At 35.8% G+C, this 13,463-nt stretch overlaps 1 protein-coding gene across 2 annotated transcripts; it reads right to left on the bottom strand.

Moving 5' to 3' along the window:
* Positions 1 to 330: 330 nt before the first annotated feature.
* Positions 331 to 13,044, bottom strand: LOC149787933 (uncharacterized). 2 transcript variants are annotated; one of them, XM_089975688.1, is made up of 3 exons: positions 12,941 to 13,038; positions 1,286 to 1,373; positions 331 to 646 (listed from the first exon to the last, which is right to left on the bottom strand). In XM_089975688.1, the coding sequence occupies exons 1-3, from the start codon at positions 12,963 to 12,965 to the stop codon at positions 439 to 441; spliced, it is 321 nt and encodes a 106-aa protein (XP_089831814.1). In that variant the 5' UTR covers positions 12,966 to 13,038; the 3' UTR covers positions 331 to 438. The 2 variants fall into 2 exon arrangements, with proteins under 2 accessions (XP_089831814.1, XP_089831813.1); XM_089975687.1 differs by having other exon boundaries at positions 338 to 646; positions 12,920 to 13,044.
* Between the last annotated feature and the right edge of the window lie 419 nt (positions 13,045 to 13,463).

Raw genomic sequence — 13,463 nt, 5'->3', positions numbered from 1 at the left:
GCATTATATAATGATTTCATCCTAATTTTGTAATCACTCTTAAGCATTATATAATGATTTCATCCTAATTTTGTAATCACTCTTAAGAATTATATAATGATTTCATCCTAATTTTGTAATCACTCTTAAGCATTATATAATGATTTCATCCTAATTTTGTAATCCCCCTTAAGCATTATATAATGATTTTATTCGCTATATTCATGCTCTTTTTCTTACATACCTCATATGTTGTAAACTTTACAACCTGAGTGTAATAAAGTTCTCTCTCTCTCTCTCTCTCTCTCTCTCTCTCTCATGATATTTTGTTTTAACCCAGCACAAAGACCAATTCATATGAACATCTCAAAAACTACGTTATATACTATTTATACATATATATTTTGCCGTACAGGTTCAAACATTTATTGGAAAATAGATGGCGATTCAGTTGTTTAATTAGCTTACATTTTTACTTGGTCCTATTTCATAATTACCTGACAGTTCCGCCGCAGTTCTTTCCGGACATTGTTGATTTGAATTGTTTCGGGATCGTTTTTTCTTGGAGTTACACCAGATTCCCATGCAGAAAAGAAAGATGAGCAAAGAAGCTATCAAAGTTCCACTGGCGGCAATACCAACAATGTGAACGCTAGGTCCATGGTCACTGAAATTGAGCCATAATTAGAAATAATTAACTAGATCTATGAAACAACTTTAATGCCAGTATATATAAATACCAATAGATATTTTCCAATCAATCAACATATTTTTGACAATATAAATTGCAAAGTTAGCCAAATGTCTATGATGCAGACATACAGTAATTGTATCAGGTACAAAGATATACTAATTAATGGCACTGGTACTTTCTAATATGTGCGACAAAATTTCATTCCAAAGCATGGTATTTTTCATGTATTCATGACACAGTCTCAGCTTTGATGCTCCAATAAGATTCAAGACAGCTGTATTTTATTTTATTTCGAAATATGGTTTAACAAGAGGAATATAACACTTTTTATAATTTCAAGCCCAATAACTTAAAATATGTGTTTTAAAAATATATTAGAACTTGGATATAAAGGCTTGAAAAATTTAATACGGTCATCTACATATGAATTCAAGTAAGCCTTTAGAATTTCATTTGTCTTCGCTGAGTGTTTTCTTGATTTCTTGCTAACCGCGTCTCCACGGACAAGTCAAAATGAAGATGTCGCTTCTGCGAAACTTGGGGACATGAAAATAAGCCGGAGAGAGAGAGAGAGAGAGAGAGAGAGAGAGAGAGAGAAAGAGAGTTATTTACTTTCCACTGCAGCAGCTGTGTTCACAGCATGGCTCCGCACAATAGTCCGTCTGTCCTCCAGAAAAATTACACTGATATATGCAAAACCCTGCAATGTAGACTTTTCTTTATTGAATGAGTTACACAATGCTTAATGATCCCCCGTCCCACAGGATCCGCTTCTTCGGTAAAAACTATACAGATACAATTCATACGTTGTATTTTTGTAGAAGCCTACGGACCGTGAAAATAATGTTATATTTTTGTAGAAGCCTACGGACCGTGAAAATAATGTTTTGTTTTGGCAGAAGCCTATGGACAGTGAAAATTAATATTTTATATTTTTGGAAAAAGAATACGGACCGTGATAATTAATGTTACATTTTTGAAGAAGCCTACAGACAGTGACACTTCATATGTTATATTTTTTGTAGAAGCCTACGGATTGTGACAGTTAATGTTATATTTTTAGTAGAAGGCTACGGACCGTGACAATTAAGATGTTATGTTTTTAGTGGAAACCTACGGACTGTGACAATTACCATGTTATATATTTGGTGGAAGCCCACTGATCGTAACAATTAATGTTATATTTACGTTGAAGCCTACGGACTGTGACAATTACCATTTTATATAATTGGTAGAAGCATATGGACTGTGGCCATTACCATGTCATACATTTGTTGAAGCATACGGACTGTGACAATTACCATGTTATAATTTTGGTAGAAGCCTACGGACTGTGACAATTACCATGTTATATATTTAGAGGAAGCATACTGATCGTGACAATTATTGTTATATATTTTTGAAGCATACGGACTGTGACAATTACCATGTTATATATTTGGTAGAAGCCAACGGACTGTGACAATTACCATGTTATATATTTGTTGAAGCCTACCAACTGTGACAGTTACCATGTTATAATTCTGGTAGAAGCCTACGGACAGTGACAATTGCCATGTTATATATTTGGTAGAAGCCTACGGACTGTGACAATCACCATGTTATATTTTTGGTGGAAGCCTACGGATCGTGACAATTAATGCTGTATGTTTGATTGAAGACTACGGAATGTAATAATTGCCATGTTATATTTCTTTGTAGAAGTCCACAGACTGTCACAATTACCATATTATGTTTTGAAGAAGCTTATGACAGTGAAAATTAAATCTGTTATATTTTTGGTAGAAACATTCGGACCGTGACAATGCATGTTATATTTTAAGTAGAAGCCTACGACCCGTGGCAATTAATGTTTTATTATATATTTAAGTGTGAAATATATATACTTATTGTAGAAATAATTTTTTTCTTTCTTCAATCCTATGTTTTCACATGTTAAAAATATATCCTTATTTTTTCATATGAGTCGAATATATCCTTCTGTCATCTCATGCGGAAAATATAAGATTTCCCATCATGCCATGCAACGCTTGATCGTGTGTGTCTACCAAAGTAATACATGCAAACAGAAATTGCATTACATTTTAGACAAGGAAATTATTCTTTGATATAGAAATTTGATCACTCGCGTCTCTCTAAAGTTAGTTCCCCTTACTTCCTTGAAGACAACGACCAACCCCCGCTGTGATGAATTGCTGAATTGGACTTGTATTGTTTGCAAATAATATCAAACAGTTAACAAACATAAGTTTCTTTTCCTACGTTAATACCGGAAATATTCATCCTGTGGTACCAGTAATGTGATGGGTTAACTCGTGGCTTCATGTTTTTGGTACCACATGAAATATAGCCGGTATTAACGTAGGAAAGAAAATATCCTTTATATTTATTTGTCAGTAGCCTACGGACCGTGCCAGTTATATTCAGAACACATTCACTTTCATGTGACCTTTTCTTGACAGTATGGTCATACGGTTAATTGCACATTATAATGTAGATATTTATCGTATATACTATCGTATAGGTCAGTACCAACTGCAGATTGCATAGACACAGATCTGCCGTCTCATAATCATGTTTTCAATTGGACTAGACTTATAAGCGATTTAATATAATAGTCAATAACAAAGTGATGTGTCTGTATGCAATAGGACAGTTGTCTGAGAAAGAACATAACATGCATACACTTCTATAATCGATTGGAATATATAACTTAATACGTAGTTGCTAAAATAAAAATCTGGTCCTTTCCGCATGTTCACCCTATCACAAAAAGAGAAAAACAAGAAGGTGCAAAGATCCAGATTTTTGAACGGGGACTCTTGAACTCTTATAGATGAGTCTTAAACAGCTCAAGTCACATTCTTTGGTTAATTTTTTTAAGATCTGACGGGTCAACAGAAGCCTTAACAGCCTTGCATCCTTTAATCTATATACTGTCGGACAAATTTCCAAGGAGATTGGTGACCATGTTTTAAGATCTACTAGTGTATTCACACAACTTTCGTTTATGTGATAAATTTAATATTCTAGATGTGATTTTTTAAAGGTATATTGTTAAATACGTCATCAGTAATGAAAATAATGACTACTAAACATCGACCTTTTATCGCACAAGGCAGCATGCTCCTAGCCGATTTCGCGCTCGACAATTTCCATAAGACAAAGCGGAAGTGACTTGGTCTAGGAAATTTCAGTTATACTTTCCTTGTTAGCTGCATTCAGTAACTGGTACTGTGCGTTATCCGACCACTGACAGGCGAGATAGTGCACAGTGAGCATTTAAGAGACGACGACTTCGATACCGACTGTAAAATTAAAGAGTCACATGGGATTACTAGTCCTACATGTAAGACATAGCACATGTTGGTTTTGTTTTATATCTATGTCTTACTATCCAAATAACGGCATTGTATAGTGTGTTCCGATGTCGTTGACATCGGAATGAGTAATCAAAGTTTCAGGAACATCTCACACACTTGGCAGCCTATATCGACATTTTTCCACCAATTTATTTGTAATTAATATACCTAGTGTGCTGTCTTTATCCTGGTGGAATGAAAATATGACACTAACAAATGGATGCATTTTCACGTTCCGTTGACATACATTTGAATTTGTTGCAATGCGACAGTAGTAGAGGTATGCCGAAGTAAGTTCAAGTAGGTTCATGTTGGGGATCTGTTTCTTGAACCAAACGAACCGTTGCTTACAGTTCCAATAGGCATAATATATTTTTTATTCGATTTGTTAAAAGATAATATTTTTACTTAACCCGATTTCGGCATTCTCGGCGTTCATCCTTTCCAACCAACTGAAATGTAGGCCAAAGAAACTTGAAAACGGGTCCATTTCTTTTGTGAGAATTTGAATTTGTTAGAGAAAAGGCATCAGAGTAAGTAAAGACTGACTAAAATATTATAACATTAATCTGTAGAAAAGCGTCTTTATTTTAGTTGTCAGTTGTGTGAAATATTCCTGAAAATTTTACTTTCGTAACGATGTTAGTCGTCGTCAAAACACACTACACAGCGCCGTTAGTTAGGCTGTAAGACCCAGACGCCCAATACATAAATATCAGCGTCAGGTCTTACATATAGGATTAATGGTATTACCACCATCAGACGACTCCTACCAAAATGCAGCACCAAGCGTGTTTTCTCGTCAGATAACTGAGTCCGTGAACACCAGATCAACAAAAACCACAGGGGTTCGTTACAAAGAAAATTAGGAGTATCTGTCCATGAATTAAGGGATGTGGGTTCTTACCTGTAACAATATAACACAATGGAAGACACGAGTCCGCACCCCTCGGTAGTCCCAACCCTGTTAGTTTATCCTAATTGCGTCTGCTAATTTCCAACTTAAGCCAGTCGTAATCAAGAATAGTTTAATTTGCAAAACAGCTCGACACACTTCGTTCAGTATGTGACATATTGGAGAAATTACAATAAATGTTCGCCAATTTGTACATCTGGACAAGTAATGGCAGGCAGTGCCGTTTGCATTCAGATAGTCTTGGATTTCACCATTGACCGAAAGGTAAGATTCGAACAAACTAGAGGCGGCAGTACTCTACTTGCCGGAGCGAGTGCTTAGTCTAGTAACCTAATAATTTAACATCATTGCTCATTCGTAACGAACTCCTGTGGTCTATTCTCAGCGAGGAGAATCTTCTTAAGATTCATTACGTTCGCCGTTCACCTTCCTCACACGACGAAAATGAGCATGAAAAATTTGTCGCAAATTTGCTAGAATCATCACTAGATTCAGCCGTCATCACCACATACGCTAAACTCTATGGAATTCCCGACAGTGCGTCACTTCAGAAAATCCTGTTATCACCGGAAGTATAGTAATATTTCCGGAGCGTTTTCCGTAAAACATCGATAATTGCACAGATTATCTTCATTTTCTTCTCTGTGAGTTAAAATATACATATTTAATGCACACTTCTGAGTTATTTAGCAAAATATGAACATTCTGATATATAGTGTGTATTGCATTATAGAAGCCTTTAAACCCATAAATATAAACAAAGTTACCGCCTCCTTGCAAATGTGTTAACTGTACATGTAATATAATTTCAAACCATAAACAAATTGATGTAAACGTAATACAGTTTTAAACTATGGTAACAAACTAATGTAAACCTGGTAATATTTTAAACTATGGTAATACATTATTGCAAATGGAATACAATTTTAAAAGATGGTTACACGGTGTAAACGAAATACAATTTTAAACCAAGGTAAGACATTATTATGAAGGAAACACAATTTTAAACCATAGTAACACATTAACCGTTATACAGTTCTAAACCATAGTAACACATTAACCGTTATACAGTTCTAAACCATGGTAACACATTAACCGTTATACAGTTCTAAACCATAGTAACACATTAACCGTTATACAGTTCTAAACCATGGTAACACATTAACCGTTATACAGTTCTAAACCATGGTAACACATTAATGTAAACGTAATATAATTTTAACTCATGGTAATACTTTAATGTAAACTTGATACAATCTTAAACCATGGTAACAAATTAACGTAAACATTATACAGGTTTAAATTATCGTAACACATTAATGTAAACGTAATACTATCAAACATAACTTTGTAGGTAAAGAAAATTGCCTTTATACACAAAAAAGTCATGTTTTAAGTAATTCTAATTTAAAATGTCATTGCATGATGAAGTACATGTAGAGCGTTAGCTTTTGGAGAAGAAAAAAGTCACGTAAAATGCAGTAAGGCTTTTATGTTATCAAACGTGACGGCAATTCAATCTTGTTGAACTTAATATTTTTTTTTCTCCGCGCCCTATTGTGAATGCGCTCTAGTGAGATTTTTTGCGCCCTAATGGGAGTAGCCCTAAGGAGAAGAAAAAAATTCAGCGCCTCACTGAGAAGAGCTCAAATGGAATGTGCACTAGTGAGACCAAACCTTTGGTACCAGTCCCTTTCATGAACATCCATAATGCCTCCAACTCAGCTATGATTTCATGACTTCTGAGGTATGAGCTCATAATCACGCCATTAAAACCAATCATTCCATCGCAGATTTTGAATATTACAATGCATCACAAAGTTACAATAATACTATTCATAACAAAGTTACAATAATACCATCCATTACAAAATTATAATATTACGATTCATCACAGAACTATACATGGTCGGCCTACACATTGTCATAGCTGCAACATTTCAAAACATTACACAGGTATGAAAGATGAATATAAACACACCACATAACGCATTTATATACAGTATCCGCATACACTAAGCATTTAACGATGAGCTCGTACGCAAAATCTTGTAGTAGATATATTGGGGTCGATGATGTGATGAATGTCACGTAATAGAAGAGTTAACACCTGGATATATGCTATGAGAGTGTGTGTGTGATTTTGGATTTTTAACGTAGCTTTTAAAACAAAATCGGTCATATCGTTACGATGTCTGCAGTTTATAGTGAGGTCTAGCATGGGGCATCGTGTCGCATCGCGCAGCACAATCACCGTCACATTAGCCGGACACCAGGCCGACCAGTCCTAACACTAACCTGGTAATGCTGAGCGCCAAGCGAAGCAGCTGTTAGTAACAAATTTATAAGTATGACTCAGCGGGGATTGAACCCACGACCTCCCGCATCAAAGGCGGACGCTCTAACCACTAGGCCACTGGAGCGGTCATCAGGGTCTAGTATAAGCATAAATACAGATTGTATTTGCAATGTCCGTTCTCATTTCATATTTGAGCGGAGGAGGGATGTGATTGTGTGTACAAATTAAATGACCGAAAAGGCTGTCGCTACAAAAATCGCCAGATGGTATATTTTGTCGCCAATAAGGAAACAAAATCGCAATTTGCGACATTGGCGAACCCCAGGACGATCCCTTGATCATGTGGAGGGGGAGGGGGTTAATGGGTAGTCATTTCTGCTTCTGTTTATTAATGAACCAACAGGAAATGGTGTTGAATGGTACATCTTGTCTGCGTCTTCGGTAGATAATTCCAAGTTCGAACAGCCATTTAATCCAGAATATCATTATAAATATAGCTACTGTTTATGAATTCTAACTTAAGTGACAGACAGGGGTGAATGCACACCTCCGATTTCATGGCTACAACAATCAATCACGCAACAGTATTTATGAAAACGAAGTCAGTGTAAATGCTAAAAATAGAAATATTTAATGGAACATGACAAGTACATATATACCACCTCGAAAATTTTACCTTCTGGCTGTGGTGATCTGATATGTAAACACACTCATAAATTTCACGGCTATATAACACTATGACCTAAATTAGTCCATGGTTAGTGTTACCGCCGTGGACAACGTACGGTATATAGCAATAACTTGATAGGGCTTGTTCAGCCGTGACTTGGAATTTCGCATATACTAAACAATAGATCTGTTGTACCTGCCCATCAACGAGTTCATGTCTTATATTGCCAAAGTAATTATTTTCGCTGGGTAAACCTCTGTTTTAGCTGCTAGCTGTGAAGATTACCAACTTCCATAATCCGGGATTGTTCTTTCCCATGCCAACCCTTTTTTGATATTTGAACATTTATGTTGGGATGTCCAGATATCAAAAATGGGTTGGCATGAGTCAGAGGAAATTCAGATTAGAACTTCCACTGCTAGGCTTTAAATGTAGCGATCCTCTTCCCTACTTCGTCCTCCTGTCTCCAGTCAAATCTACCGTGTCCCATATACCAGCGTTGGCATTCCAATGAATAGATGAAATCAATTATTTGATACACAGTTTTGTTTGTTTTATTTTTGAATCATAACATTTTCACAAATACAATTTTGAATGGAGTCTCCACCTCACCTACCGTCAAAACTATTAAGTTCTATTAATACGTAATTTGTCATCTTACTGCGAAAGATAGTTTTCAAGGGTTTATGCTTGTATAATCTGGGACACCCCACTGCCATTGCCAGATTTTACAAGATTGAAGAAAAAAATCCAAATGCGTACCGCCAGGAGTGTTACATCCAATTATGAAGTATGGCCTCAGTATTGAATAAGCTGTATTGGAAACCGTTAGCAAAACTTTGACCGGGAAAAAGATCAATATTTTTTTATAATGGTCCAAAACACAACAAACGCCACGCCACAAGTTTAATTAAATGAAAATAAACCAGCAGAAATCAGCACGAGCATACTTAAATCATATCATACGCACAAACACTGATACTTACAAATTTAGATTGTATCCCCCACCCCACCAAAACAAACAAACAAAGACTGGAATTCATTACCACAAATATTAATCACAACTGCTGAATCGTCACAAAATGAATTTGAAAACTTTTCAAAATTAGTATGGACACGTTTTTTTTCTCCTATAAAATAAGTCGTTGTTGTAAATTACGCTGCCCGATGCAAAGAATTCAATATGACGTAGTACCGATCAAAGTCACTATCATGCCTGTCAAGACTCCGACGCGCAGGCATTTTGGTGAAATCCTTGTCTGATTCAAAAAGGATATCCAAAGTGCAGAGCATTATTTATAGCAACTTATTGTTTTCTTTTAAAATGATGCACTTTGTTTCAAAATTACGGGTTGCAGAACTCAATAGAACATCCCCCATCGTACTAACTATACATTCTGAGAAAGCAAAAAGGGGACGTAACATTATCGTAGAGAAAGACAGTAACATAAAAGAGTATTTTTATACTTGAATAAATAAAACCCCACCCGAAGATTCCAGTATCTTATAAATCAAATATTTCAGTGTACAAGTGAAATAAGGCTGTTTTTGTTAAACAGTTGACAGTTAATAAATTTAAAACAAAACAAAACAAGATCAAATCCATAGTCACACAAAATCCACTGTAAGGGAGACGCTGCACAGTTTCCTATTTTCGTGCAGGAAGATGACCATGACATTACTAGCTCGTTTGGTTTCTGTGATTATGGGTGTGATTGATCAATCCAAATCGTGTTCTAAAGTGTCAGTCGCACACTTGACAGGAAAGACCACTTGGAGTTACTTAAAAAACAAAGGATGTGTTGCAGTATCGAGATTTACGCTGCTCGCGCTACTGCACTGAATCTGAAATTCTCCTCAGTTCCAAGTCTGTAGCTCCAGTACGGATGAAAAGGCAATCGATGGAGCGATCCCGTGCGAGGTCTTCCCAAGATTCAGGGTCAATTCTGATGTGTCCAAGGATGACTTGAGAGAATTTTGAAGTGTTTCTTCTGAGCACTCTGAGATCGTTTATCTCGTGGTGATCTTATATATTATAAGATACATGTATAAAATAGAACGGCGATACATAAATTACGTGAATGGAATAGGCTAGCCATATCTTACCTGCCCATTCCATCTATGTTTTCATCAGCAAAGTGGATGCTTGGAATGCCTGCCCGTGTGAGGACCTCTGTGTCTAGGAGCTAGTCATGTCATCTTACTCTCATCAGTTTTACCGGGCAGCTCATGCCAAATGGTTCAGCTTCTTGACATGATGACTGTTCACCCTCCAGATTTAAGATGCATGCTTCAGAATCGGCAACATATTGACTTTGTCTAACTTCAGTTTGTTTTCAGACTGATTTCTGTGCGCTTCTACACATAGGAGAGAGGAAAACTCGTCTACTGACAGAGGAGTTTGCCCATTTGCTATTATAGTAGGCTCTTCGTCAAACTTTCCGGAACACGTTGTTGCATTACCTCTGTCATCGTGATACTGACTGTGAGATCGAAATTGTCTCAAACTGAAAAGAAATGGTTCGAACTCTGTTGGATGTTAAACACAGACATGGCAGTCAGGGAACAGTCATAGGCAAAGAGGAACTCACGAACAGAACCTTCCTGTAACTGTGCGTTCGTCCTTAGTCACCTCAAACTGAAGAGCTTACCATTAGTCATGTATGTGATATCTATCCCAATGTCACAGTCACGGAAGGCATCAGTAACCATGGCATAAAACATACTACTGACGAGGGTTGGGGCCAACACAAAGTCTTGCTTGACTCCATTTGTGACTGGGAATGGTTCAGATGACTTGCCTCATACCAAGACATGGAATTACCGAACCGTTACGATGACTGTCTATAGGCAACTAAAGTTTGCCACGTTCTACCAGAGATGAAGTTCTGTTCCTGACATTTCGTTTGAGAGTATGGTGATACGAAATAAGAAAAGGTCGGTATAATTTGCCTACTTGTAGGAAATGACAGCAAAATTATGACTTCTTTCTAGAGCAAATAATTGAAAGGTATTAATAAAACTATTTATTTGTATCGACCCAAACGGCATAGGAAATTCAAAATTAATATAACTAGCTATTGTTTCGATCCAATTAGCACGGGGTACGTAAATAGTATTGTTTTATGGATTCAAACTGCACAAGACAATTCCTAAGCAATGCAGCTATACAACTAATTATTTTTAGCGACACGAACTGCAGGAGGTAATTCTGAAACAAATTTGTGCGACATAAATCAGGCGAAGCAAAGAAGAACTTGCCGTTGGCCTTCTAATGCGAAGGCCACTACCCATCGGAGTATACTGTTATAAAACGAGCACCATGCATATTTGTCATGACAAAATAAGTTTAATTTTATTACTCAAAAATACATCTGAATATCAATAATGATGCACAATTTCTCTTTTCCCGACGAATTCTGACCTTCCTTTAGTTTAAATTCACTCAATAAAAGATGTAAATCGTCAGCACTATTCTGGTTTGTAATGTTTTTTTTTAGGAAATATTATTTGCAAATAATAAAAATGAAACCTTTGAAATAAACAGGAAGACTTAACATCATCACTGCAATGCTTCTTATGCCTAGTACCCCACCCACCATCAAGTCCAGGCTCTAGACTGAAGTAATTGCTCTCTCTCTCTCTCTCATATATATATATATATATATATATATATATATATATATATATATATATATATATATATAATCAACCTCAGATAATGCAAACGTACTGTTACCTTTAAAAATACTCCCTTGTGTGGGTGTTTATAAAATCAGAAAACAAATTGCCTATTGTGACTAATATTTATATAACTTATAGTATCTAGGGAACATAAATTATCCCGTCTTGTATATATTATAAAATAGTTTTATGACTGTTTAATTGTCAGTGGCACAATAGAACACAAACTGGCGTAATTAATAACGCAAGACATCATCTCTTGTCCAGCTCGTAGTTTTCTATTCGTCATTTGACTATTTCTTGGAACACAGTGCTCAGTACGTTATTTCCGAGTATTCATTTCTTTCGGAACAAAATTTACAGTGAAATAGAAGGACAAATGATGTGAATCAAACTATCTTTTCTTTTATCCAAAATTTTGCTGTCATCAAGTTCGTTTAAACTGAGGTTAACTAGATCCTTGGGATATGCTTAGAACTATTCATAATTTGCCCTAAGTTTGTTAAATCCTCTGACAAAGAGATCTAATATCAAATCATAGAGACCTAGTTAATTGGACTGAACTCATCAATTCTGACATCTTTTTCCCTGTCTTTATTCGGAAAAATATACTTTTAGTGGACGCCCTTTCAGGCGTAACTTTGTCGTACTGACAATCCCCCCCACCCAGTGTTAACCAAGGAACTTTATATATATATATATATATATATATATATATATATATATATATATATATATATATATATATATATATATAACATTGGTGTTTGGCAATTATCAAGTGTTCTATGAAGGTCTCAACATAGTTACATGTAAGGTATACATGTTGTAGTTAAGTATATAAATGAAATAACTCTAAAAAATATTGCAAACAAATATGTACCTTAATTATTAATAGCAATCTTTTAATTCATTCCCACAACAAAATATATTTACGTATTTTTCAATGGTTAAACGTCAACAGCCAATACGCAGTAAACATAAATCACGACCTGTACGCGATGATGACAATGTGGGTGGTACCTTGCAAAAGAAAAGGGAGAGTGTGATATCTTCATGACAAACCAAATAAGCGAACATCTGTTAGAAACCAGGTTCCGAATTTACTACTACTGAAAGGATCTAATGGTATATAGCGAGATTTTGAACCCCAATCCAAACTAACTTAAGAGATTTCATTTTTATTCTCTACTAATTACCATTCCAATTCTGTACATATCTACGAACAAGTATGATATATAGGTATGCTAAGTATAACGTGTCGAGTCAGATCACAAAAATATATTAATTTAACGTATTCAATTAATCAACTCACCTACATGAACAAATAGAATACCTATTGTAAGTCCGATCTTCGCCATTTTAAAAGTGGAGTGATATGATCTATTTCATGATTGTGCCTAAGGTAAATAAGGGCGACATTTCACTCGCTATTTTTACTACCCCACAATGCATCGGGATCATTATCCACGTTTATTTAGTAACACGACTTTACGGATCTAATGCCGGGGGGCCTCTTCCTGGTTTATAAAACAGTACTTCACTTTCAAATAAGACAACTTCGTCTAAGCTTGAATCATAAACTTTTCTGTAATTTTAATCGCCGATTAAAAAGTAAATTGTATATGTCATTTGTCATTTATTATTTATCTGCCAGCCTGTTTGGGGTTCGTGTGGGTGGGTGAGGAATTGAGTGTAACCCTTAGGTTTCCTTTTCTAAGCATGGACGACAAAGTACAAAAGAAGATGTTAAGAATGGCACCATACGCTTAATACGGAAGGAACAGGTGAGAGATTGTGATATAAAAGAATATGTACACATACATACATACATACATACAGTCAGTCAGACAGTCATA

This window comes from Sinohyriopsis cumingii, chromosome 11 (genome assembly GCF_028554795.1).
Source record: "Sinohyriopsis cumingii isolate HCF-2022 chromosome 11, ASM2855479v2, whole genome shotgun sequence".
NCBI lineage: Eukaryota > Metazoa > Mollusca > Bivalvia > Unionida > Unionidae > Sinohyriopsis > Sinohyriopsis cumingii.
Note: the sequence above shows the minus strand (reverse complement) of the source record. Positions and strands in the feature narration are given on the sequence as shown.